At 37.0% G+C, this 25,953-nt stretch overlaps 1 protein-coding gene across 4 annotated transcripts in view; it reads right to left on the bottom strand.

Moving 5' to 3' along the window:
- The window catches only part of LOC6045856, a 125,217-nt gene extending 103,600 nt beyond the window's left edge, over positions 1-21,617 (bottom strand). Inside the window, exons 1-2 of one of the 4 annotated variants that reach the window (XM_038257848.1) lie at positions 21,517-21,612; positions 20,171-21,233 (exon numbers count right to left, since the gene is read on the bottom strand). In XM_038257848.1, the coding sequence (XP_038113776.1) occupies positions 20,171-20,182 (12 nt within the window). In that variant the 5' untranslated portion in view covers positions 20,183-21,233; positions 21,517-21,612. Of the gene's footprint in view, positions 1-20,170 lie in introns of all 4 variants that reach the window. The other 3 variants (XM_038257849.1, XM_038257851.1, XM_038257847.1) reach the window with 3 other exon arrangements.
- Between the last annotated feature and the right edge of the window lie 4,336 nt (positions 21,618-25,953).

Raw genomic sequence — 25,953 nt, 5'->3', positions numbered from 1 at the left:
GTTTTCGCTGACGCAATGAATTTGGATTCAAGAATAACTCTCTCGTGATAATTTTGTGGCCCTGAAAAGGGCCGTTTAATGTTAAAACCGACGAGTCGGGAACTGGCGACTTCCACCGTCTTTATCATTCTTGCTCCTCAACTGCAGCATCAGCCAGCATGCCTTCCCCGGCCAGAGAACGGATTTTGATTTCCTCCTTCTGCTGATGATTCTTCTTTCGGCTATTGCTGCTGGCCTTCCTACGCGGGGCCGAAAACGAAATTCCTCCCGTTGCTGGCTTTCTGCCGGTCCGAGAACGGATTCCTCTCCTGCTGCTGGCCGTTCCTCTGCTGGTCTCTGCCTCTGCTCTAGCGGCTGCTGTGGTTTCCTCCGTGCCGTCCTGAAGTGGCCTTCTCGAGTGCTCGTGCCGTAATGATTCGCGTGTGCGAGGTTTTGGTGCTTAAATAGATTTGGGTATGGCAAGCGGCGCAAAGGGGAGTGGTCTCCAACACATAAACGTTTTTGGCGCGTATGCGTTTGAGACCGCGCCCCTTTGTTCCGTTCTCCTATTCTGCCGACATAAAAGCAGCCAAACCTCGCACTCGCGAGTCATTTTGGATCGAGCACTCGAGAAGGCCACATCGGAGGAGGAAGCAGCCATCGCGGAGGAAGCAGCAAAAGCCACAGCAGAAGGAGAAGAAGAGGACAACCAGCGGAAAGAACTAGTAGCCTAGGAAATCTGTTCTTTGGTTGGTGGAAGGCTAGCAGCAGGAGGAAATTCAAATTCCGCTCTCGGTCCGGACAGTCGCAGGAAGACGGGATGACGTCATAAGTGGATTGAAACCCTTGGCGGAAGAGGGTGCCCAGATCAGACCAAATTAAACGGCCCTTTTCAGGGCCAATATATCAATCACGAAAGAGTTTGTCTCAGTCTCAACTAAACCAACCAACTCAGAAGTGAGTTGACCTGAATTTGAACCGAGTCTACAAAATTGACGACCCTTTTCAAGGAACTAGCAAGCTATTTTACAAGTGATATTTTGCGAAAAACTTACTTAAACTATTTCACGCACTCGAATTACAAATTTTAACCTCAATCTACTTTGCTTGCGTACACACAGTATTCTATACAATTTTGATCATTGGCGTAAAGTGGATTGTTATATCAAATCACGAATTTTAACCCAGACTGCATGTTTCCAAATCCAAATTGGCTGGCGAGAAGGCAGTGAGGTTTAAAGATTTTTATTTGCTGAAAAAGCTCGAATTGATTACGAAGAAGTTTTTCTCAATTTTCTGTGATGGATTTTCTTTGCGGCACAACAAAAATTTGCATCGCGGTAATCAATCAAAAGCGCGCAAGACTCTTTTCTTGATTTGCCGTTCCTACGGCCAATGTATTTCTGATAAATTGGTCATCATTCATTCTAAACTTTCTGTAAAGATTTTCTTTGCTTCACAACAAATTTCGATCTGATTGATGAGCGTCTCAGGTAGGCCTTCAAAGGTCAGTTTTTCTAAGAATCATAAATTGTGAGAAAACTCTCACACTGTACCATAAATAAATATAGAAAATAGTAAATCACTTAAACATGCGTGCAATTGTCGTTTGCATTTTATGAAATGAATAAGATAACTCTTTCGTGATGAATTTGGTGGCCCTGAAAAGGGCCGTTTATTTCAATTTGCTGCCTTTCTTCTACTTGCAACCACAACTGCGCTTAATTTGCCGTCTGCGGGTCAGAAACGGCCAGTATCGATAACGTCTCAAGAACCACCAAACGGTAACCGACGGAATTGACCTCAAAAAGGCTTCCTCTAAACAGCGCACAGAGCTGTGTTGAATTTCCATCTGATTTGCTTCGACTGGCCCGGCTTCCATTGTCGCTTCTTTTCTCCCTTCTGCTTGGCGCTTCCTTTGCCGCGTCCAGTCCAGTGAAGAAGTTGCTCCGTCGGTACGATGTTGACTGACCGAGCCGCTTTTAGTTGATTTAAGTCGGGGACGTATGCCCCGCCTTTTTGCACCCATTCTCCTATACCTCCTTATTCGCTTTTTGCCCCGTCGACGATCCGAAAATTATGCGGTGGAGTAGGGGTGATTTTAGATACATCAATCTCACGTCTCTCGATTGACTGATTGGGAAACGTTTGTTCAACCAACCAGCGTGCCCCAAAGAGGGGAAATTTGCCGCGAGGGGAAGGTGAATCACGGCGTATCATTTCGCTTCGCGAAATTTTGGGTTGTTACCCTGTATAGAGAGCCCCATGAAGATGTTCTTCGTCAAAAGAAGCGATTAGGTTTAGATTGAAGAAGACTAACTCTTTCGTGATTGATTTTGGTGGTCCTGAAAAGGACCATATTGTTTGGTTATCTGAAAAGAATGGTTTTAGGATTATGGCTTTGCATGGAATGGCAAGAGTAACTCTTTCGTAATTGTTTTGGGTGGTCCTAAAAGGACCAAATTTCTGAAAGAAAAGTTGAAGATTATTGAATTTCTGAAAAGAAAATTAAGTTATGAATGGTTATAAAGTTCTACGCCCTGGCATCCCAAGAAAACAAACGCCTTGGACGACTTACAACACTGGAGGAAACCATTTATAGACAACTTTTAAACCCAAGGCGACAAAATCCTTAGACAACTTGCAACCCGGGAGGAAACCATTTATAGACAACTTGCAATCCCAAGTTGACAACATCCTTAGACCACTTTCAACCCACCCAAACGTTTATGGACGACTACTCTACCAACTTACTTTTGAATTTGCGCTTTGGACGACCCTTCAAGACGCACAACCGAATTTCAAACGCTGAGGGAGCTGAACCCCGTACACGACAGACTGGCGAACGCTGAGGGAGTTAAGCCTAAGAGCAAGAGATCTTCCCAGATTTGTTACTCTTGCAAACTTGCTGGTTTTAAATCTGGGTTGAACTCTTGCTCTTGAGCCTAACTCCCGACCCAACAGAACTTGCACACCCTTAGGACCAAGACCCGTGCCGAACCCTATTTGGACAGAACACCCATTCAAAAGAGGAGAGGAACGAAGGAGTAGAACGATTTTTAGCAAGAATGTTAAGAGCAAAATGGAGGGGTGAGGGGGCAGAGGGTTGGGGGCGAGAGCAGCCTCAGAAAGCTGTGTATTCCGTCGCCCCGAAGACCAAAATTTGTTCCTGAAATTTAAATTCAAATTATTGCAGTTCGCTGCCTCGTCCCGAGGGACGGGAGAAGAGGGCAACAGTTTGGAATTGACAAGAAACAACTTCAGAAGCGCTCGCCACGAATGCGACGAGCTAGTTGGATGTCCTTGGGCATGATCGCGCACAAATTCGTGTGCTCGAACAGCCCACCAGATACACCTCGCAGGTCTCCTGCAGCGCCATCACGACCGAACTCTGGAACCGCAGATCCGTCTCCTCCGGTGGCCGGCGCCTTCATGGCCAACTACTTCCACGGTGCTTTTCCCCCGGTGAACTTGCGAGCTATCTGCTTCGTGCAAGCCATGGTCCTTAATTAGCCTCCGATGCGATGTTACTCCGTCGAATGTTATAGTCAGAATGATGTTCTGAGCTCTGGCGCGCGTTGTTATATATGATTTTGGCCCTCTACTTCTCCTTTTCGCGACCGACACCAGTCGCGTTGTTTGGATGATTTTCCTCAAATTAGGTACTTGACTCATTCTGCAATCAAAATCACTACATTTTGAAAACGTTTTAAAAGATTCAATTGTTTCTATCGTAAAACTATTAAGCCAATGTTTAATAAGTAACTCTTTCATGATTGAAGATGCAACTCTTTCGTGAATGATTTGGTAGTCCTGAAAAGGACTGTTAAGTTTGACTTTTCTTGGCGGAAGCGGCAGTGGCCTACACGGTACCAGCGGCCTTCCGGTTTTTGGCCAGCTTCAGCAAACTCGTTGCACCAGTTCCTTTGCGTCGGGTGAACGCCTTCCGGATGAAATTAAACTGCTTGGCCAGGCCGCACTTGTAGTTGATCGCGATGTTCTTCTTGATAACCCGCGACGATCCGTTTTTCGGTGGCCGGCGGATGGTCTGCTTCCTTCTCCTTTGCTGCTGCTGCTGCTGCTGCTCCTTCCACGCCGGTCCGATGTTGGCTTCTCGAGTGCTCGTTCCAAAATGACACGCGCGGGCGATGTTTGGTTGCTTAAATCGATTTGGATATGGCAAGCGGCTCAAAAGGGGCGCGGTCTCCAACGCATAAACTTTTTTGCGCGTATGCATTTGAGACCGCCCCTTTTGTCTCGTTCTCCTATTCTGCCGACACATAAGCAGCCAAACCTCGCACTCGCGAGTCATTTTGGATCGAGCACTCGAGAAGGCCACATCAGTCCATCGCGGAGGAAGCAGCAGAAGGAGAAGAAGAGGACCAGCAGCAGAACCATCCAGCCATCTAGAACCATCCAACCAGAATCTTTTCTCGGGTTGGTGGAGGGCCATTAGCAGTCGCAGAAGCAACCAAGGCCGCTTCAGTTGCGGATAGGAACGAGTAAAATGGCCGACAAAACGGCGATTATCGCCACAGTGTGATGCATCATCCAAACACAAACGGCCCTTTTAAGGGCCACTAATTTATCACGAAAGAGTTGTCCTTCAGTTCCAAGCAATAAAATTTCGAATCGAATGGAATCAAAATCATGCCGATTCGATTTGAGGGAAGGAAGATTTAAGAGATTGACGGATGACGCAATATTCCAGGGCCTTCGGCCCGGGTTTTCTGGAATGACCTTCGACAAAGACGTAAGTCTACGTCAATAATCTATCCTTTTCTGACATTTTAAATTAATCGATAGCAACTCAATCTCATTTTTCGGCGCAGATAGTTTGGAAACTCGGCTGTCATTTTCAGTAATATTTCGGTAAACCGCTTTGAAGTGATTTACACGTACCGTCATCGGGGTGAGATTGTGTCATACAAAATGCAGTAATTTGTATGACCCAATCTCACCCCAGACCCAATGTCACCCCAATGACGGTACCTTCAAAATGTTCAAAATGTTAGTTTCAGGAAAATTAATAATTCAGAAATGAACGTGCATGAACTTATAGAGTCTCTTTCGTGATTGATTTATTGGCCCTGAAAAGGGCCGTTTAATTACGACTGAACCTGGTTCGCGGGGCCATCCCCGTTCTCCTCCACGACGCTCTTCCACCTTTGCTGCTGCTCGATTGTTGCTCCCACGCGAGCCCGATTAGACCTGTACGAACGTCCACAGCTTCTTTAGCCTCATGTTGACTGCTGCTTCCTCCTTTTTCCGGCTGCTGTGCTGCTGCTGCTGCTCCGCGCCGGCCCGACGTGCACAGTTCGAGTGCTCGTTCCAAAGTGACTTGCTTTTGCGAAATTTTCTGCTTAAATAGCGGCAGAGAGAACGGCACAAAAGGGGCGCGGCCTCGAATGCATACGCTCGCTCTGATTGGTCATCTGTCCGATTTGTACTGAAAAATTACTCATTTTGATTGCATGTTTTAAGTGCTTTAACTATGTTTAGTCAGACTATCTATGTAGTTAAACAATAGCTGAAGTCTTCCTCTTTCGATTGGTGGTCCAACCGTCTGGATTTATTCACAGGGAAAAAAGATATAAGCGTTCAAAATGTCCCCTTTTTTAACGCTTAAAAGTGACGCTTTGGATCGAATTTCTGAACTGGCCCCCCAATATAGTAAATAGAGACATAGTCCTATGTCAAAAAACGCTTTCCCTCCATGTTTTATTGCATTTACATTTAAGGCTGGTACAAATTTTATTTTAAGTTTGTATCTCCTAAATTGCGTTTTCCTGCGTTTAGATTAACTTATAGCATGTTTGAGTTAATTTAAAAATCTTTCCAATTTTTTAAAATGTTCGGTGTTTAAGTTTTTTTCCGCTAACATTTTTGTTTTCGTCAAATCTTTCATTTTTTTTTAAATTTATGATTGCAAAACACTGAACTATTGAAAAATGCGATTCAAAAGACTTTTCCCATGCAAATGCTGAAACTATTGCTTTTTTGCATTGTCAATAGAAGCCATTTTGCATCATTAGAATTTCCATTCGAAATCTGTATCTTGAGGAGCGATTTTCTGATCGATGTGTCTTCGGCAAAGTTGAAGGTGATGATTACGACTTTGAGGGAAAAATAGGTAAACTGAAAAAAAACCTCGTTCATTTATTTTACTTATCATCACGAACGCATTTTCAAAATATGTGTTTTTTAATTTTCAATTTCGATTGTTTAAAGGGAATTAAAAAGCATCTTCTTTTCAAAATCTGGTATCAATTTCTATTTCTTGTGGAAAAAACGAAAATATTGTTTTAAAAATTTTCATAATTACTTTAGAATTACTTATTAAGGTACAATTTCATACCAATCCATTCGTATTAAATTCGTATTTTATGTTAAAAAACATTAACTAAAAACAATTCAAAAAATAACTCGTACCAATACCAATATAAATTTCATTTTTTTTATTTATTTGCGTGAATCGCAACTTTTGCAATAAAACCCGAAAGAACTGTGCCGTGCATTGAATGTATGATTGAATTTGCTTAAAATATGCATTCGGAAAGAAAGAAAACAAGTTATCTAACGCGGCCAGGTATAACTAATGGCATTTGAATACCCCGAGGTCGCCATATCCAATCGCGGACTGTCAGCCGGCCACAGCGAGGGAGCAAACCTGTCCAAGTTCAAGGCTTTTTACTGCCTTGTCTTGGCCGTCATAGTTCGAAGTCACTTTTGTTTGTGCTGTCTGTCAGACGACCCCCACGACATAGGAAAGAGAGGCAAAATCACACCTTTAATTTTTATCTCAATTCCGCGTTTCTTTTTTTGTGAGTAATTAGTGCGAGTTCCATCTCCGTCTCTAAAACTTGTTTGGCATCACTGCACCGCAAATTGATCGGATGGAAATAAAAAAAAACACGAAAAAGTTTGGCTGGCAGCCACGGCGAATGCATAATAAGCATCAAAGTCAAAGCCAAATTGAAAACGTACACACACACATCGACACACATGCTAACATGCTTCGTGAATGTTCCAAGGATTAGTGTCCAGATCGTTAATATTTTTCACAGCTTTAGTTGTTGCAAATGGGCAACTGTTTGGTTCATTTTTCACGATTAGGTGATTTTGAAAATCTCCATTGGCTTCGTTATCCAAGCAACTTTGTCGACACCAAATTTTATCTCGTAATCTACGCCTATGACCAAATTTATAAAAGCATCTGAGCAAACCTTCAAAATCAGTTTTGAACGTGGCAATTCAGGGTTAACTTTAGAGTGTGATATTCGGCACTTTTAGAGCTTCAAAAAAACAACATTTTGACATGTCAATTTGGACTTAAGGGTCAGCAGCCATTTGTAAAGATGCAAATTTAAAACTTAAATATCTCATGGCGCAGCCAATTTAAGCACCAGACGCAGCAAAGCCCAGGTGCTTTAAACTTGCCAGAAACTTCCCTACGAAATTCGTCATGTCCTATTGCCTGCTGAATTCCGATTCTGCCCCTCATTGAGCCATCACCGATTTTTGGTCATATTTTGGGTTTCCATGTAAAATTATCATTTAAACCCAAAATATGACCAAAATCGATTTGTTGACATTTTGGCTCAATTCTGAGGGCAGATTCAGATTCTGCGGGCAAAATTACATGGAAAAACATATATTTGGACAATTTTCGAATTTCGTTAGGTGGTCCCATATGGTTTTCCCTTGAAAATTAGACTTTTCAAATGAAGATATCTCAAGTTTAAAGAAAACACCCTGAGATTTTTTCAGCGTTTGTAGTGCTAGATCTCTTCTTTCTAATGCAACCTAGTTTAAAATTTGGCTTGCGCCATTTTGAGATATTTAAGTTTTAAATTTGCATCTTTTACCTTAAATGGCTGTAACTTTTGACCCTTAAGTCCAAATTGACATGTCAAAAATAAAAATGTTTGTTTTGTAGAGCTCTAAAAGTGCTCCCAATATCACTTTTTCAAAAGTTAACCCTGAATTGCCACGTTCAAAAACTGATTTTGAAGGTTTGCTCAGATGCTTTTATAAATTTGGTCATAGAAGGCGTAGATTACGAGATAATTTGGTGTCTTCGACAAAGTTGCTTGGATTGGCAAGCCCATCAACTTTTAGAAGACAAAAAATTCCCAAAATATTCCTGAAAAGTTAGATTTTCAAAATCACCCTAATCGTGAACCACCCTAATTTTGAACCAAACCAAAAGTTGCCCCTTTCCATTTGCAACAACTCTTCTGAAGACACCAAAGCTCCAAAACGTCACCATTTTTCGGAAAATCCATTTTCCACTTAATTTTGCGATCTGGACCACTGTGGGATGGAAACGAAGAGAAAAAAAAACACAGAATAATCGCACTAGACGGGGTTTTGTTGTCCGGACACCCGATGCAAAAAGAGAGAAGAGAAAAAAAGAATAAGATTGTGGATTCATGGTAAACCCCTCTTCTTTACGAGATGAGATTACGGGGTGGGGATTCGGAAGAGATAAAAGTTGTTTGAAAATATTGCAAAGATTTTTTTATATTAAAAATTCCGCATTTAATGAGCATGAGCATGAGAGATCACCCATGGTTGCCCCTCCGTTGCTGAACAGAACCGTAATATCCTTTCAGCAATACTGATCATAGGCTTCGACGATCTAGTGGTGTTTCCTTATCAACAGCATGTATGAATGCGCTGAAAAGATAAAACACCATGATTGCTAAAGCAAGATCAGTTGCGAATAGGTAACAGTCATTGGCCACCAACGGCGCCCGCCATGTCAGTTTGTAGATCTCGATTTTAAAGGACGGGAATGTTAGTTAGCGCAGGTTGCTACTAGGGCAGCTGATTTACTCTGTGCTTACACCCCACAAGCGCCAGGAACCTGAAAATTGGTTAGTAGGATAGGGTGATTGGTCAGGATTCATCATAGAAGATGATGATGCGACCCAAAATCATAGTGTTTGTTAAAAGGTATTATATTTTATTCTCAAGGCAAGCAATCGGATGCTGCGGATGAGACATTTCCCGTTTAACTGTTGTTAAATTTTTAATGAAATGGTTTAATCTTAGACAGCCGGCTGTGGAAAGATAAAACCAAATAATATTTGTTTATAGTATGAGGTGTTAAACGCAATGCTGCAATGATAGCGTAGTCTGATTTTTAATTATATAATCATTTAGTTCATGAATTTGTTACGGAATAGACGCGACGAACTCAATCATCAAGTGCCTTCCTATCTTCTTTCTATTAGCTAGATAAGGTATTGATTTGTTGCCTCTCGAGCTACGATGCTATGGAGAGGGCTTAACACACAAACAACCGACGTCGAGCCCTCCGAGCTACGGAGCTATGGGAAGGTCTTTTCAACACAAAAAAGACTAGCGCACCACACGACGTTCTTGATGAATCAAAATAATTTTGTTACGCGATAAACCTAACGAACTCGGATAGTTTTTATCGAAAACTATATTACAATTCACGACAAAAATGCGAAACAAAAGGCACACACAAAAAAAAAACACTTTTCACTCCGAATATTTTTTACGACCACGCGCTCCCTTTGCTAATTATGCACTGATGACGCTGCATTTTCAGAGGGTAATCTTCTCCTCGCAGCGCACAATTCACGACAAAAATGCGAAACAAAAGGCACAAACAAAAAAAATCACTTTCACTCCGAATATTTTTTTACGACCACGCGCTCCCTTTGCCAATTATGCACTTTAAAAATTCCGCATTTAATATCGCCAAAATTTGAAAGCCAAAAGCCCATTTGAAAAAATATCAGTAACATCAATTGAAATGATTTTATATCATTTTATCTATTTATACATTTTTGAATTTAAATTGGTGAACATAACTATGAAATTTGTAAATTTTATAGTGTTTTATATAGTAAAGTTTCAGACACATTCAAAATTTAAGTTATCATGATTGGGGTACAATAATTAACCAAAGTGTAAATTTAAATCCCAGAAAATCAAAAATATTGCTTGATTTTTCTTTTTGAAAAAGGTATTCTTGATATCGTTTAATAGGTTTTCATTTAATTCCTCTTTTGAATATTGAGGATATAGAAATACTTTTATTTAAAAAATAAGATATATTCAAGGGTTTTTTCAAGGTGAGAAATTGGGAACGAGCTTTACAACCTGTGAACAAACTTTTTTATTAACATTATTATTAAAATTGATGCAAATAAATGAGAAATGAATAATTTTTTTACAATGCAATAAATACAAAAAAACCCAGAGAAATTTTAAACAGTTACATTCATGTTTATTGTAAAACATAGTAAACTTCTTTTCTTGTATTTTTAAAGCAGTTCTTATGTTTGATATTTATAACCAATTGAAAACATTTTTAATTTTGATTTTGTCAAACTAACTCAGTGTTTCTCAATTTTTTTTCGATCCATTCCCCCCTTGGCTTATTTTCGACAACATGGTCCCCCGCCCTTACCCCTTATTTTTTATTTTCAACGAATGCAAAAACGGCTTAAATACAAAACATTTTTTTATACTCGCAACAATGTACAAATCTTCAATATTTTTTTTAGGCTTTTAGGACTTTTAGGCTGGTAAAAGTATTTTTTAAAGTTTCAGTCAACCACAGCCCTATGACGCAAATGCAAATAACCATAGTTTTTTGTCCTATCAGCCACAAATATAAATCTATATGATTTTTTTTAAAACGGAATTGCTAGGAAAACGTCTTGAAAACCGAATGGATGCAAAATATAGTTTTTTTTTCAACCAGCAAAAATCAAATAAAAAATTAACTGCTAATGATCGAAACAATCCAAAAACTTAAAGAAATCCTTTTTTTAAATATTTTGAAGAACTGCTCATTTTGGAAGATCATTAAAACTTACATGAGCTCTCTTTTAAAATAAAATGAAGTATAGCGTAGCTTTGAAAATAAAAACAAAATTAAGAACTATTGATGTTTCAAACAATGTGAAAAATCACAGAGATTGTTTTAAGAAACCCAATTTTTCAATTCATTACTCATGTTAAAGAGAATACAAAAACTCAAAAATAAAAATAAAAAAATAAACTTTGGAAAAACAACCCCGAAAACTACATTTAAAAACTTTTTATTGAGGAATTATTCATGAAAAACATTTCTGTCTTTTTTTTGCATTAATCAGCTAAATACCTTCAAAGATGAAATCTAAAGAAAGATTGAGATTCAAGATTTTGCAAATTTGTTCAAATACATTGGATTTCTATTGCATCTTCATTTCCCCCCAAGAGTTATCAAATTCCCCCCCAGGGGAGAATTCCTCACCGGTTGAGAACCACTGAACTAAAAAGTATTAAACTCAAATCTGACAAACCACCGGGTATGAATATTATTTGGGAAAAATAGCTACATTTTTTTAATAACCACAGTTATCAGAACTTAAATTACATTTCCCAATCCCTGTATTGATAGATTTTCGAAGTATTTTTATAGCAAAAATCAAAATTACATAAAAAATATTACATCTTTATGTTGCTTAAAAACGTAATCAAACAGTATCTTACCAAATTTAAGTTATAGCCACTAATGTTTGATTAGAGAAGAAAAAATACTAATTTTCAATTATTAAAAAAAGCCCATGAATGATTATTTTTTTGAAAAAAAAAACTTTTTGATAAAGTAAATATAAATTAAATTTAAAACATAAATTTACTTGACCCTTTTTTTATTTCTTTATGATGTTATCTCAGGAACGAGACAATAATATTAATTGTTGTGCAATTAAGTAGGCTGGTACAAATATTTTTAAAAGTTTTTGTCACCCCCCCCCCCCCCCCTTCACAATTGGCCCGCAAAATCAGGGGGCAAAAAAAATATTTTTACAATAAACTTCAAAATTTCAATGAAAATTCAAGTGCAACCAGCTGAAATCAAATTAAAATACATTCTCCTGCGTTTAAAATCATTTTTAGCATGTTTGGGTTTATTAAAAAATCTTAAGATTTTTTGAAAATTTTCGATGCAAAATATTTTTTTTTTTCGATATAATTTTTGTTTTTGTCAGATCTTAGATTTTATGAAAACTAATGATTGCAAAACAACTGAACTAGTGTAAAATGCATTTTAAAACACTTTTTTCATTTAAATGTGAAGACTATGGCTTGTTATTTAAATTTTCATATTTTTTTATTTTTTTGCCCCTCCCCCTTGACCTCGGCCAGGGCCGAGGGACAAAAACTTTTTTTAAATATTTGCATCGGCCTTATATAAAATTACCTAAGCGTTTTTTCTTAGGCAAAATATTCCGAAATTGTCTATTTTTTTTAAAATAAAATAATATTTTCCGAAATGGCTATTTCAAAAAACAAAAAAAAAAAAACAAACTTTTAGTGGAAAAAAGCGCAGTATTGTCGCATGCAAATTCATTTTTACTTTTGAAAAAATATTTTTTTTCCTCCAAAATTTTTTTTTTCTATTTTTTTTAACTTGACGGCATAAATTCATAACTCGGCTAATCAATGGTACATTAGAATAATTTCCGGGTTTCGTGAAAAATTGCTCAATGGTGCATTTAACACTCAAACGCTCGGGTAGTCATTTGACCCTTATTTTTTTTCTTAAAAATCTCATAACTTTTGGTAGAATTGACCAAATTAGATGCTTCCGGTTGCAAAAGATCCAGATTTGTCTATATTTTGAACTGTCAGATGGGGGACAAATATGGTCCACTTTTACCGGAGATATTCCGGATTCCATTGGGGTACCTCGGCCCTCTTATTTGGGGTTTTGGTCAATAGAACAAAACCATTGCACAGAACAATGCCGGAAATGATGCAAAACTTCAAGGCATAATTCTAATACATCATCTAGCAAAAATAATGTACATGGTAAAGTCCTACGGGCACCGGAACCGGTTTCATTTGGGCACCAATCGACATCAGCTCAGTAAACCGTTTCCGGTTGGAACCTGTTTCGGTGACCGAAGGTCTTGGCCATGCCATGTATCTATGCAGGATGATGTATTAGAATGATGCCTTGGCGTTTTGCATCATTTCCGGCATTGTTCTGTACAATGGTTTTAATTTTTTTTACCAAAACCCCAAATAGGAGGGCCGAGGTACCCCAACGGAATCCGGAATATCTCCGGTAAAAGTGGACCATATTTGTACCCCATCTGACAGTTCAAAATATAGACAAATCTGGATCTTTTGCAACTGGAAGCATCTAATTTGATCAATTCTACCAAAAGTTATGAGATTTTTAAGAAAAAAAATAGGGGTCAAATGACTACCCGAGCGTTTGAGTGTTAAAAACAGTTCCAACTCGATAACTTTTCCACCATGCCTCAATGAGTTTCACTTCTTAAAGTTTGATTAAATTCCAGTAAACAAAAATATTATTCAATATGTAAAATATACAAAATTATCAATTTGTTGGAAGTTTGGCAGAGATGCCATCTAAATACTCCTTCATGAGCGAATTTTTTGAAGGAAATTCAATTTTGTAGGATTATTTTAAGTTCATTTAAATTTCATAATTTATAAGGTCAGATAAAATTCCGTGTCACTTGAAAATCGTCTTAATTCTTGTTATTTTTTTTTCAGCAGGTCCGAATTTTATATTAAAACGAATGTTTTTTGTTATTTTCAGCAAAAAATCTAAAAACTCATTGCACAGCAAATTTGGTTTATATCTTATCAAGAAAATTTCTTTTTTTTATTTTGTACTTGAAAAATGTTAAATTTAAATTTGTATTGTTCAGCGAACGAAAACACAAACACTCACACTCACAAACTCACCCAACCTGTACAATGCATCGAATCAAACAGTCAATCATTCCTTCTGCTCTGTGCGAAGTGGCGATGCGCGCGATTTACCTACATTACACACCACCACCAACCACCACTTCCACACCCACCCCTTCCGTCGACGATCGGCAGCACGAGAACTTAATTACATTCGGAGGGGGTTCTGTGTGGGTCTGTGTCCGTTTGTCTGTTTAAGTCCCCCTTCGTACGTACCTGTGTGGTCACCCCCCTTCCCCCGACCCCCTTGGTTCAAGTTTGTCCACCAAGCCAACAGCAGAAGCAGTGCTGGTTCGATGTGCTTAGAAAATGAGACACAAGATTGGCACAGGAGAAGCAGGGTGATGCGATCAACTAGCAGGGTTTTTTGAGTGTGAAATAGGGTTTTGTTTTCCAATAAAAGATAATGTTTGTATTTTTCAGAATTTTGGACTCCTCGAAATCCGTGAAATTTCGCATTTCGATAATATTTCTATGAGGAAAATAGAATATCTTCGAAATAACTAGTTTTAAGTATACTTGAAGCCGTTTTACAAAATTCAAGCAATTTTCTACGAAATCGGCAGGTATTATGCATTTTTATTTGTTGTATTTTTGTAGTTGTTTCAAACCTTGCGGGGCCTTCCCTATAAAGCCTTTTTGTGTCATTGCAATGCACTGTGGTCCAGATCACAAAATAAGTGGAAAATGGATTTTCCGAAAAATTGGGAAGTTTTGGAGCTTTGGTATCTTGAGAAGAGTTGTTATAAATGGAAAGGGGCAATTTTTGGTTTGGTTGAAAATTAGGATGGTTCTCGACTAGGGTGATTTTGAAAATCTGACTTTTAGAAATATTTTAGGGAATTTTTTCGTCTTCTAGAAAGTTGTTGGGCTTGCCAATACAAGCAACTTTGTCCAAGGCATCAAAATTTTATCTCGTAATCTACGTCTTCTACGTACAAATTTATAGAAAGCACTTGAGCAAACGTTCAAAAATCAGTTTTTTTTAACGTGACAATTCTCAGTTTTAGAGGAAAAAATATATTCGAGGCACTTTTAGAGCTCTAAAAAAACAAACATTTTTTTTTTTAATGCCAATTTGGACTTAAGGGTAAAAAGTTACAGCCTTTTTAAGGTAAAAAAGATGCAAATTTAAAACTGAAATATCTCGAAAAAGCGCCAGGTTGCATTTGAAAGAGGAGATCCAGCACTACAAACGCTGAAAAAATCTCAGGGGTGTTTTTCTTTGAACTCGTAATATCTTCATTTGAAAAAGTCTAATATTCAAGGGAAAACCATGTGGGACCACCCTAACAAATTTCATAAATTGTCCAAATATATCTTTATCTAAGTAATTTTGCCCGCTAAATCTGAATCTGCTCTCAGAATTGAGCCGAAGTATCGAAAAATCGATTTTTGGTAATATTTTTGGTTTCTATGACAAATCATCATTTAATTTTTAATTTAATTTTAATTTTCAACCAAACCAAAAGTTGTTCCTTTCCATTTGCAACAACTTTTCTGAAGACACCAAAGCTCCAAAACTTCACAATTGTCCGGAAAATCAATTTTCCACTCAATTTTGCGATCTGGACCACTGAGCATTGGTTTTCCAGTGGAAGTCTCCATAAGAATTTCGGGTCTGTTCGTACAAAAATGGTACGTCAAATTTAAAATTTTATGATTGTTTTGGTGTCTTCGGCAAAGTTTTAGGTATCAATGAGGACTGTTCAAAAAACAATAGGTACATCAAAGAAAAAGTTTTTGGTATTTTTTATAAATATATTTTTTTAAAATTAAAATTTAATTTGTCTCTTTTATTGATTTTTTGTACAATGTTTGACCACAAAAAACTTGCCGCGTCTATCCCTGGATTTTCCAGATCAGAATTCCCGGGATTTTTCGAAAACCGGGAATTCCCGAATCCCCGAAAAAAAACGCTTTGGTATTTAAAAAGTCGATGTGAAAGTAGCGAAACAGTTGAACAGTAAAAAAAGGTATTTAATTGTTTCATTGATTGATATCAGCATTAATTTGGCTCAACAAGGGAACTTTTTGCAAAATCAACTGTATTTATTCATTGTGTAAATGGAGATGAAAATATTTGAAAAATGTCTGATGTACAAAACACCAAATTTTTAAATTATTTTCAAATCAACTGGATGTATTTTTTTGTATTCTTTTCTATCCTTTGTTCAGACATTATTGAATACCTGAACAAATTATTTTCAAGCTTTTTTAGTCCAACAAAAAAGTAAACAAACAAAATAAAATTAAAAAATAAGACACTTTTTAATCTGAACTACCCTTTAAAAGAATGCCATTGATTTGAAATACAAATTATTACAACAAATTATACAAAAAAAAATAAATTTCAAATGCTTTTCAACTATCTAAAACTTAGTGTCCCGTTCAAATTGTAGAATAGATTATTACCAGTTAATTGTATTCAAATAGTTCTATGATTACAAGCTTTAAAAACATTACAGATGTATTGCTAAATAGTTTCAAGGACCAAATCGAATTTGCAATCGAAAAGTACTTCACATACATTTTGATAAAGTGCACCGTTTTCGAGATATAGACATGTTTTATTTAAATTTAAAATGTGCAGCTTTTTCGTTTTTTTAAATATTGCCCTTTAGTGACCATCTCTGATTTTTTTTTCCGAAAACCTCAGAAAACAACAAACAGGGAAATTAAAATTATAAAAGTCTCACTCCGTCAACACCACATTTTCTAATGATTGAAATTAGGGATGACTGGATAATGCATTTAGATCCCCATTTCAATTGTGATGTTGAAACCATGACTTTGTTTGTACTAAGCTCATCTAAATTAAACTAAATTCATCAGATGTACAATACTTGTCCACAGTTGTCAGTTGCAAGTCAGGAAATGAAGTAATATTACTGGTTTTAAATTCTACCACTTGAAATTGAATCCATAAGCACAGTAACAAAAAACGAATAAAAATGCTCGATCAACCCCCTGTTTAAAACTAAAATTCAATATACATTTCAGAACATGTACAGATAGCATTGCTTAACTGGTATAAAAAACAGCGAAAACATTTAGCAATTTTTCCAACAGTGTCCCATCGCAAGTTGAAAAAAGACGCGCGGCGCACACACAGCCGCACCGAGCTACACTGACCAACCCCGATGTCGAGTTGAGGAGTCGCGCAGAGAGGAGAGACGACGACGTTTTCGGCGGAGAAGGTTGAACGATTTATTAGATTTCGTTTTTTTTTGTTACTTTGCTTTGCTTGCTGGAAGTTTCTTCGACTTGTGTGCTTTCGGAAAAAACACATTGCGAATCGAAAGACTGATTATGATAGAGATGATGATGACGGACTTTTTGATAGGTTAATTTAATTAAAGTTTTAAAACCAAAAACATATTTAAAAAAAAACTCTAGATAACAGTTTGGAACGAAAAAAAAAATATGCAAATATTGGCATGTTTGTGGCATTCTATAAATGCTTCTTCCCATGCTGAATATTGCGGTTGACGATCATTAACGATCATTAAGATCAATTTACAAAATATTTCGATCAACTTGAAGGTAGGATGATTAAGCCAACAAATAAATATATTCATAATTACAAAAAAATTCGTAACGCGGATATGATATCTTGAGTTTAATTTAAAAAAAAAATGCTATACACTTAAAAAATCTAGATAAGGACAAAACACTAATTTTGCAATCAATTGAATCCCAAAAATGATTTAAGACAACTCTGTAATCAAACCCACAAAAAAACCCTTTTTATTGGTAGTTTCCTTCATTGACATAGTTTTTTTGCTGCTATCGATGAGTTTTTTTTTTCTCTCTTCATTTTATAATATTTTTTTCATATGAGCTCAACAGCAGAAACAGCAGCAGCACATGTTGTGCATGTATGGATTTAGTTCTTTATCTGTGGTGAAGCGCCAGAGTACACTCATTGCGGGCTGCTCTCGCTTTCGCGCACACAGTCAAACCTAGAGCTTCACACTCAAACGGGCTGGCTGACTATTTTTTTCTTCTTCTGTGTGGGGTGGAAGTGTATGCGCTTCAAAGTTGGTACTTTATTGGTGGTGGTGGTGCTAGGTTAATTTGTTATTTTTACGTTTTGTGGCATTTGATTTTTTTTTGTTACGAGACAATAAAATTATAGCATGGTATGATGAAAACAAAAACAAATTAGAGTAAATTTTGAAGCATTAATTTTGGAAGGTTGAATATTACACATTTCCAGAGGTAAAATTACTCATTTTTTCTGATATAAAAGATATACCCCTTCCCAGATGTAATATTACCGTGATTTATTTCTGTGTACAAATATTTATTTTGAAATAATCTAAAAAGATCAAAATGATTGATGAATATCTCGGGTGAGTTTTCAAAAGCCGTAAGAGCCATTGGTAAACAAAGCCCTTTTCACATCGGTATTCGACCTACTTACAATAAACCAATTTCAAAAATGCTTGAGATTGTTCATCTACACGTCCTTCAAGTGAAAACGAAAATTAGTGTCCGAGGTCACGGTGGCTCTTACAGCTTTGTGAAAACTAACCCGAGATATTAACAATTGCAACTAATATTTTAGCATCTTCAAAATGTTATTGATCTATTTTATTTAATTAAAATGAGTGTGGGCTATCGCCAAAACTCCATCCCAATTGAGACTACGTAGTTTATGGATGGCATCTTGCTCATAATTTTAGTCAAAAGTACATATTGAAAAATCATCAAATGACACATTCTCCGGCAATGTACACCTTAGGATGAAATTTTGAAAAGCGTGCGTGCTATTTGAATATTTTTCCTCGATTCTAGACTACTTGAAGCTTCAAAACCCATGGATTTCATTAATTGATCATTTGAATATCATTTTGTACTAGTTGGTTAGGTTATGCATCAATTCGTTATAAAATCATCGTTTTAAAACATTTTTCTAAAAACTCCTGGTTTTCAGCGAAATAAAATCCAAAAAATATTCTTTTGATTGCATTTTGTAGGTTTTAAGTTGTACTAAACGGAAATGTCATGGGTTTGCAGTTTATCTTAAGTTAAGTATTTTTTCAAACTAGTGTAAGTTTACCATTTTATTGCGTTGCAACGTCACGAAAAAGGGACATTTGTTTATGTCAACAAAAAACTAAACATTCAATCATTTTGATATTTCGGATGCTCTTTTTACTTGGAAAGAGCTTTCAAATGCAATCTAGAGCGACTTAATTGGTTGTCTAGATCCAAAGTTACAACAGGTTTAAGTTTGCGTTGCAACGTCACGAAATTTTAAATCATATTGGTCACATGGCAAAAAAAGGTATATGCGTAGTTGGTTGTTGAAGATAAAAGGGTACTAAATATTATATATTTGTTATATAATGTTTCCGAGCATATTTACAGAAGAATTGTACATGGGTCATTCACAAATTCCGTCATATAAGTTTGATGCAACTCAAAAAAAAAGTATTTTATGAAACTTGTTTAACAAATCAAAATAGACCGATGTTCACAAGGGGGAAAAATTCTAAAACTTTCAAAAAAGTAATCACGTGGTTACTGGATGACCCCTTTATGATAAACTGATTTTCAGTTATACGTAATGCAAATAGCCTATATCTGTGAGCCCATACTTCCGATTGAAATGAGGTCAAAGAAAAAAAAATCAAAAAAAATGTAAATTACATTAAAAATATTTAAAGAGGCGAACTTTGCGAATCTGTGCGTTAAAATTCAACAATTTTCTCAAATAAGCCAAATAAATGCTGATATATGGCCAATACAAATTTGAATGCTTTATAGATCCTATCAATTACTAAGTATTCAAGTGTTACACAATTTTTACAACCAAATTTGAATTTCTAGAACAAAATACATATGTATAATTGTTTATGAATTTCTGGAAAACCGGGACAAAATATAGTTCCGGGGAATCCCGTGATGGACAAAATCTTTCTGTAATTGAACAATATCAACACTTTTTCAAAAAGTACACAATTTTAAAACGATTTGGTAGCTGAATAATATCTTTAAAATTAATCATGAAAACAAAATTGAAAGATTTATTAGCAATTAGATGCCTCTGAATTGCTATCAAATAAATCTGTAAAATCCTAAATAATCAAAAAATATTTTTTAATGTTTTTTTGGAGTTTTTTTTTTTGAATGAAAATTTAAATTTTGGTCAAGATTTGTTTAAAGAAAGGTAAAAGGGTTGACAAAAACATAAAATATAATTTGCATTGGCTTTTATCGCATCTTGACTGTAAATAAAAATAGTTCGTAAAAAAAAGAATAAGATATATCATTATAAAGTTATTAAATAAGGTCATCCCTGTGGCTCTGTTGGCTATCACATCAAATCAAATCAAAGATTTATTAAAAATGGAACCAAACATATTTTCCCACAGCTTGACATATGCCCCGGAAAACAAACCATTAAACAACTCACCTTGATATCCATAATCGCGCGTTTATTTTAACGAGTGCGACGGTTTTAATCCTTTTTGTCGTCGCGGTTTGACGCGACACGACAACAACAATGAAAATGCACTCGCCCTCGACACACGGCGACGAAAAATAATGCACGAAAATAAAACGCCGCAACAAAAGCAACGACGGCGAAAGTAGTGACGACGACGACACGAAAGGAAGGTGGCGGCGGTGAGAGGCGGAAGACGGGCTAAAGGGCGTCCCCTCTCTCTCTTCCTGTTGCTTCCTCTTTTTTCCTGCTCCTTCTTCGGCCCGCTATCTTCTCTCGTTCGATTTGACTGCTTTATCTTCTTCGTTTCACTACTTTTTTATGATTTTTTTTGGGTTTTAACTTCACTTTGCAACTTTATATTATTTTTCTTCTTTTTTTTAAATTAAAGTAAAATTAATTTTATTTATTTTAGAATGCAAAACACGCAATCTGTCACACGGTGAAATGCCACTCACACTAAAACGGTGCCTGCTTGGATTTGGTTGACAGCAAAAAATAAGCAAAATGCATGCCTTATTTTTCTTCTTCACACTCCAATTAATTACTGTATCAAAATACACAACTCGCACACTCCTCGATTGCTCTTTTTTCACACTCTCTCTCAATGAAAACTTATTTTTCTATGAATCGGCAACGCACACCAGCTCATTTCCATATCGCGCTTAGCGGCAGCATATGCGAGTATTGAAGTGTGTGCAATATTCACAATAATTGAACACTCTCTCTCTCCACCCAGCTCAGCCCAGCAAACTAAGCCAAGTCGAAAATCGGTTCTCCTGCCCCTTTAATACATGCGAGGCCCATTCATTTCTTTTTCGGCAAAACGACCTTCTTCGCCAACCGGCCCCAGCTTCCGAAGAGGAGACTCACTCTCTCACTCTCACTTCCACGACAAGCTCCCAAATCTGTCGCTGCTTCTTCGTTTTATTCTCAAATTTCCATTCCTCCTTCTTCTTCTTCTTCTCCACTCGGAAAACCACCTTCACCGCTTAGCTTCTGATAGATAAACCCCCTATCAGCTCCCACAAACCTTTCTCACCCCAAAAAACATTCAAAAAGTGATGTTATTCCTTCTTATCACCTCTCTCACTCACACTTTCACCTTTAACTCTCTCTCCTCCCTTGTTCTCACTCTTCAATTCAGAAAAAAAAACCCCGAGCCAGACTGAGAGCTCAAATAATGCAAGCAAATTATCCACACACACGCACACGTGAGTGTTTGTGTGTATGGTTATGTTTTTATTCCCCACACGTGTCTTCACACCACGAAACGTGTTTTGCAAGTGTGTGCGTGCTTGTATTGTTATTTTCACCCCACGAAAGGAGCGCGCGCGATCGACGCACTGACAGAGGAAAAAACGACGGAACCCGGCGACGGAAGACGACGCACATCCACACCGTTCGGCGGTCTCTCGTAGACTGAGTGTGTGAGCGAGCGAGCACTAGCACTAAACGCGGAGCGCGGGGCAGCCGATTGTGAGGGTGTGTGTGTGTGCGAGAGAGAGAAAATTATGTTGGTGAGAGCGGGGAGAGAGAAAAGTTATGATGGAAGCTTTCAGCATGAGCTTTTATGCTGGCGTGGGCGATTTTTGAGCTTTAGAACAGCATAAAGTGCATCTTATAAAGGGGGAATTCCATGCGAAATTCCGAAAAAAAAAACTAATTAAAAAAATTATTTATTATAAGTTAATCAGGCCGTTGCAATTTTTTTTTGAAGTTTATGTCTCTCGACTCTGACCAAAGTCTAGGGGAGGAGGGGGGACTAAAAATAAAAAAAGTATAAAAATTTAAATTACGAGCCATGGTTTCAACATTTTAATAAAAAGAGTGTTTTAAAATGCATTATACACCTGTCCAGTTGTTTTGCCATCATTAATTTCCAAAATATCTAAATATTGACGAAAATTTTATTTTTTGCGAAAAATATCTTTTTTGCGGTGCTGTACATTGGAATTTCATAAAACATTTTCAAACAATCCCAAACATGCTAAATATGAATATCAATGCAGAAAAATGTATTTAAGATTGTTTTCAGTTGATTAGACTTCTATTTTCATGGAAATTTTTAAGTTTTTTGGAAAAATATTTTTTTAATCCCTTGATTTTTCAGACGGATTATGAAGGGGGGAGGGGGGCGACATAAACTTTGAAAAATATTTGCAACGGCCTTATTCAGTTTGACAAATTTTTTTCAATTCAAATTTGTAATTATTTAATTTCAATTCAAATTTGTAACAATTTATAATTTTAGCATAAGCATAAGCATAAGCATCCCAAACAACACACTTTGTCAGATAAACGTATTTCCTAACCGGTTGTATAACTGAACGGCCTCGTTACCACAACTTGTTCTACAACTCCTGTGCATTGGAAAAAGCGCACTTTTTTCTGTTGTATAACTTGCCAGAATAAGATGCAAGTTATCAGAGTAAGTTGTACAAATGTATCTGACAACACTGGGCTAGCTAACAAGAGATTCAACAAAAAAGGGGGCGTGGTTAACGGCTGTGCTGTCAAATCAAAGCGCGCACTGAAAGGAAAGATGGATTGAAAACAGTTGTCTAACCGTCACCCAACTTACATGTAAACAAACAGTTCTTATCAAAATTTCAATCAACGACGAAGCCAATATGAATAGTATCTCTGACTATTTTGGTACGCTTGTTTCTGCCCGATTTATTTAAAAAAAATTGAAATTGCATGAAAAAAAAATATTTTCGCGCTCTCTAACTGTGATTCTTGTGAAACCCTCTTCATGGAGAACTTTTAGATTTTCATTTTTTTGATGAACTTTGTCTTTCCTAAGATTCGATCCGATGACTTCGACGACTTTTTGTTATCTCCACGGCAGGTCCAGGCGCGCTTCCACATCTCTCCACGAGGCTTCATAGTAAACAAGCTGGCCTAAACGTCAATAAGAAGGCTGCTGTCAGCTTTGTTATACTGCAGTGAGCTATACAACTTAACTCCAGAAAAGGCTGTCATTGGAAATAAAGTTATATAAGTTTGGTTCAAGTCAGTTTTTATAACACCATTATGTAACTTTGTTATAACAAACCGTTTCAACTGTCATTTCGATTACCGTACCACGGAGTAACATTGAAAATTGGTGTGATTTTAATTTGTTGTTTTCTCTTTCATGAATTCCGCAAGCTGATATTTTTTGTAGCTTTTACCGGCGATATTTTTATAAATAATCGGTCAACAATTAAAATTATTGCAATCTTCGATAAATAAACATTATTGAAACTCTAAATACCTCACGTACAAATTTACACCACCTAACAACACGCAACGTCAAGTTGAATATGTTTGTTGAATATCAGTTATATAACCTATTCCTCGATAACATTTGTGTAACAAAGCGAGAAAACCTAAGGTTATTTATAGAATGCTTGGCCACGCCCATTTTTCAGAAGATGCCGTCACATGACAATGTTAGATAAGCAGTGAAACAAACAGTGCAATATTATTCTTATTCACCAAACTGTTTTCGAGGAAAACAATGCAGATGAGAAACAGCATCATGTCATATCAGGATTTTGACGTTTAATTACAGCTCATAAAAAGCGTTTGCGACTGAAATCAATTGATAAATACCTCAAACGGAAGTGAGCAAGCAAGTTTCTACACCCAAAATTCAGAATCGAGATAATCGTTCTCTCAAAATTTATTGAGGGCTCAGTGCCAAAATCGATAGAATAATGGTACCAACTCACACCATCATAACAAATGAGTTCATTCGTTAGTTGAATCAATAAATCTCCAACAAGTGTCATACATCGACTTCTGACTTCTCCTTGGTCACCAAGCTGTGGTGGCCGAGGCAGCTAAGTCATTGGATTGGTTTGTCAAAGGTCTCTGGTTCGATTCCCGTTGTCGACACTTTTGGTTTTTTGTTTGACGGATGAACTATTTTTGCAAATGAACCTCGAGAGAATAGTTCTATCGCCCATCTCGAGCTGTGTTCTCTGCGTCCGTGAATGGTACTACTATTCTCTCGACTCGAGACCATCATTCTCTCGGACTAGCGCTGCCAGTTTTGGGTGTATCGAAGGTGTTCCAAAATAAGTTGTTTAAACAGTGTAAATCAGCAAATTGGATGGAACCCTCCAAAAAGGTAAGATTTTTTCCTATGATGTGTATTGTTGGAAAAGAGTAAAGTTGACTGTGTTTTAACACTTTTGTGTCACAAAACACGATAGTTACATAAGTCAGTTATACAAGCAGTGAAACAAACTGTTATTTAAGTTATGTTCAGATTTTTTCTCGTATGTTTATCAAAAACAATTGTCTAACTTTTATTCAACAGTCGACAAGTTATGAGTGCTACTTGGGCATAGGTGCCCACCCGCAGTTGCTACTCCGTTATTGACCAGGACCTCCAGAAGTTACATCCACGAGCCGTGGAAGATAAGTGGGAGCTATCTTTCCTCGCTTCGCAACTTCTCAAAGGCCCCTATCATGCTGATCAATACCGGCGCCGGCCACGACCAGTGGTAGGGTCACGGGGAAGTGGATGGGAATGTTAGTCCGATACTTGAGTGATAGAGACCGCCCAATCGACTGCATCTCCGACAAAGTATCACATGAGTTTTGAGGGGTTAGTAGATGGGTATGAGGTCAGGATTCACGAGTGGCAGTGATGTGACCATGAGCATTTTGTTTATCGGTTGAAAATTTTAAATCTTAGGCAGCCGGCTGCGGAAAGATAGATAATTGATCATTTAAAACGTTTTTTTATCGAACGCGTGCCAGCCGAGCAGTAGTGCTATGGGCTGGACTTATCAGTATATTTTTACTATTTTCAATTTAGATAACGCGAGCAAATTTCAAAAATAGTAAATAAATGACGCTTTACTCTTCATAAAATCGATCGATGCCAGTTGGAATAAATTTTTACGATCATTTACGATGAAAATTATCGCGAAAAAACAGGACTGCGCGTCCCCAGAAGCACTGCACTTATGATATACAATAAGTTATAATAACCACTCACCCAAGCACACAAACAGCGACATAAAAGAAATGAAAATGAGCATGCAAAAATAAGACAGCGCGTCCGCGTGGTCAGCGCACTAATGATGCCATTATTTAATTATAATAACCACTCACCCAAGCACACAAACAGCGACACAAAAGAAATGAAAATGAGCATGCGAAAACAAGTCAGCGCTTCCGCGTGGTCAGTGCACTAATCTGTAACTATTTATAATTTTAGGTATTTAAAAACGTGGGTTTTATAGAAAACCTAGATGTATGGGTATCAAAAGATCGGAAATTTATGGCCATTCCGATGCCAAATAGGTTGACTCATGAATTGTGGACCGGTTCTGATGCCGGCAGATTTTTGGATGCTATCGATACAAAGACCCCCAAAACGATGTTATACCCACTCCAGAATGTTTATTTAGCAATTTCATGGTAATATATTGACATTTAGTTAAATTGAAAGTTGGCAAAATTAAGTTTAGATAAGTTTTATATAGAATTTCCAGAGTTATATAAACTTAAGTAGGGGAACAGCATCTAATTCCAGCGTGCCTCTAATGTTGGCAGGTCAGAACTTTGACATTCAATTAAAGCTAATTAAAAGCGTTTTCAACTGAAATCGAGTGATAAATAGCTCAATAAGAAGTGAGCAAGCAAGTTTGTATAAAAAGTTTTGCAAAATTAGTTGTTTAAATAGTGAAAATCAGTAAATTGGATGGAGTTAGGAGCGAGTGCTTAACCTGCCAAAGATACGAGAA

The sequence above is a fragment of the Culex quinquefasciatus genome, chromosome 2, assembly GCF_015732765.1.
Source record: "Culex quinquefasciatus strain JHB chromosome 2, VPISU_Cqui_1.0_pri_paternal, whole genome shotgun sequence".
Taxonomy (NCBI): domain Eukaryota; kingdom Metazoa; phylum Arthropoda; class Insecta; order Diptera; family Culicidae; genus Culex; species Culex quinquefasciatus.
The sequence above is the reverse complement of the archived record's forward strand: the minus strand, read 5'-3'. Positions and strand labels throughout refer to the sequence as shown.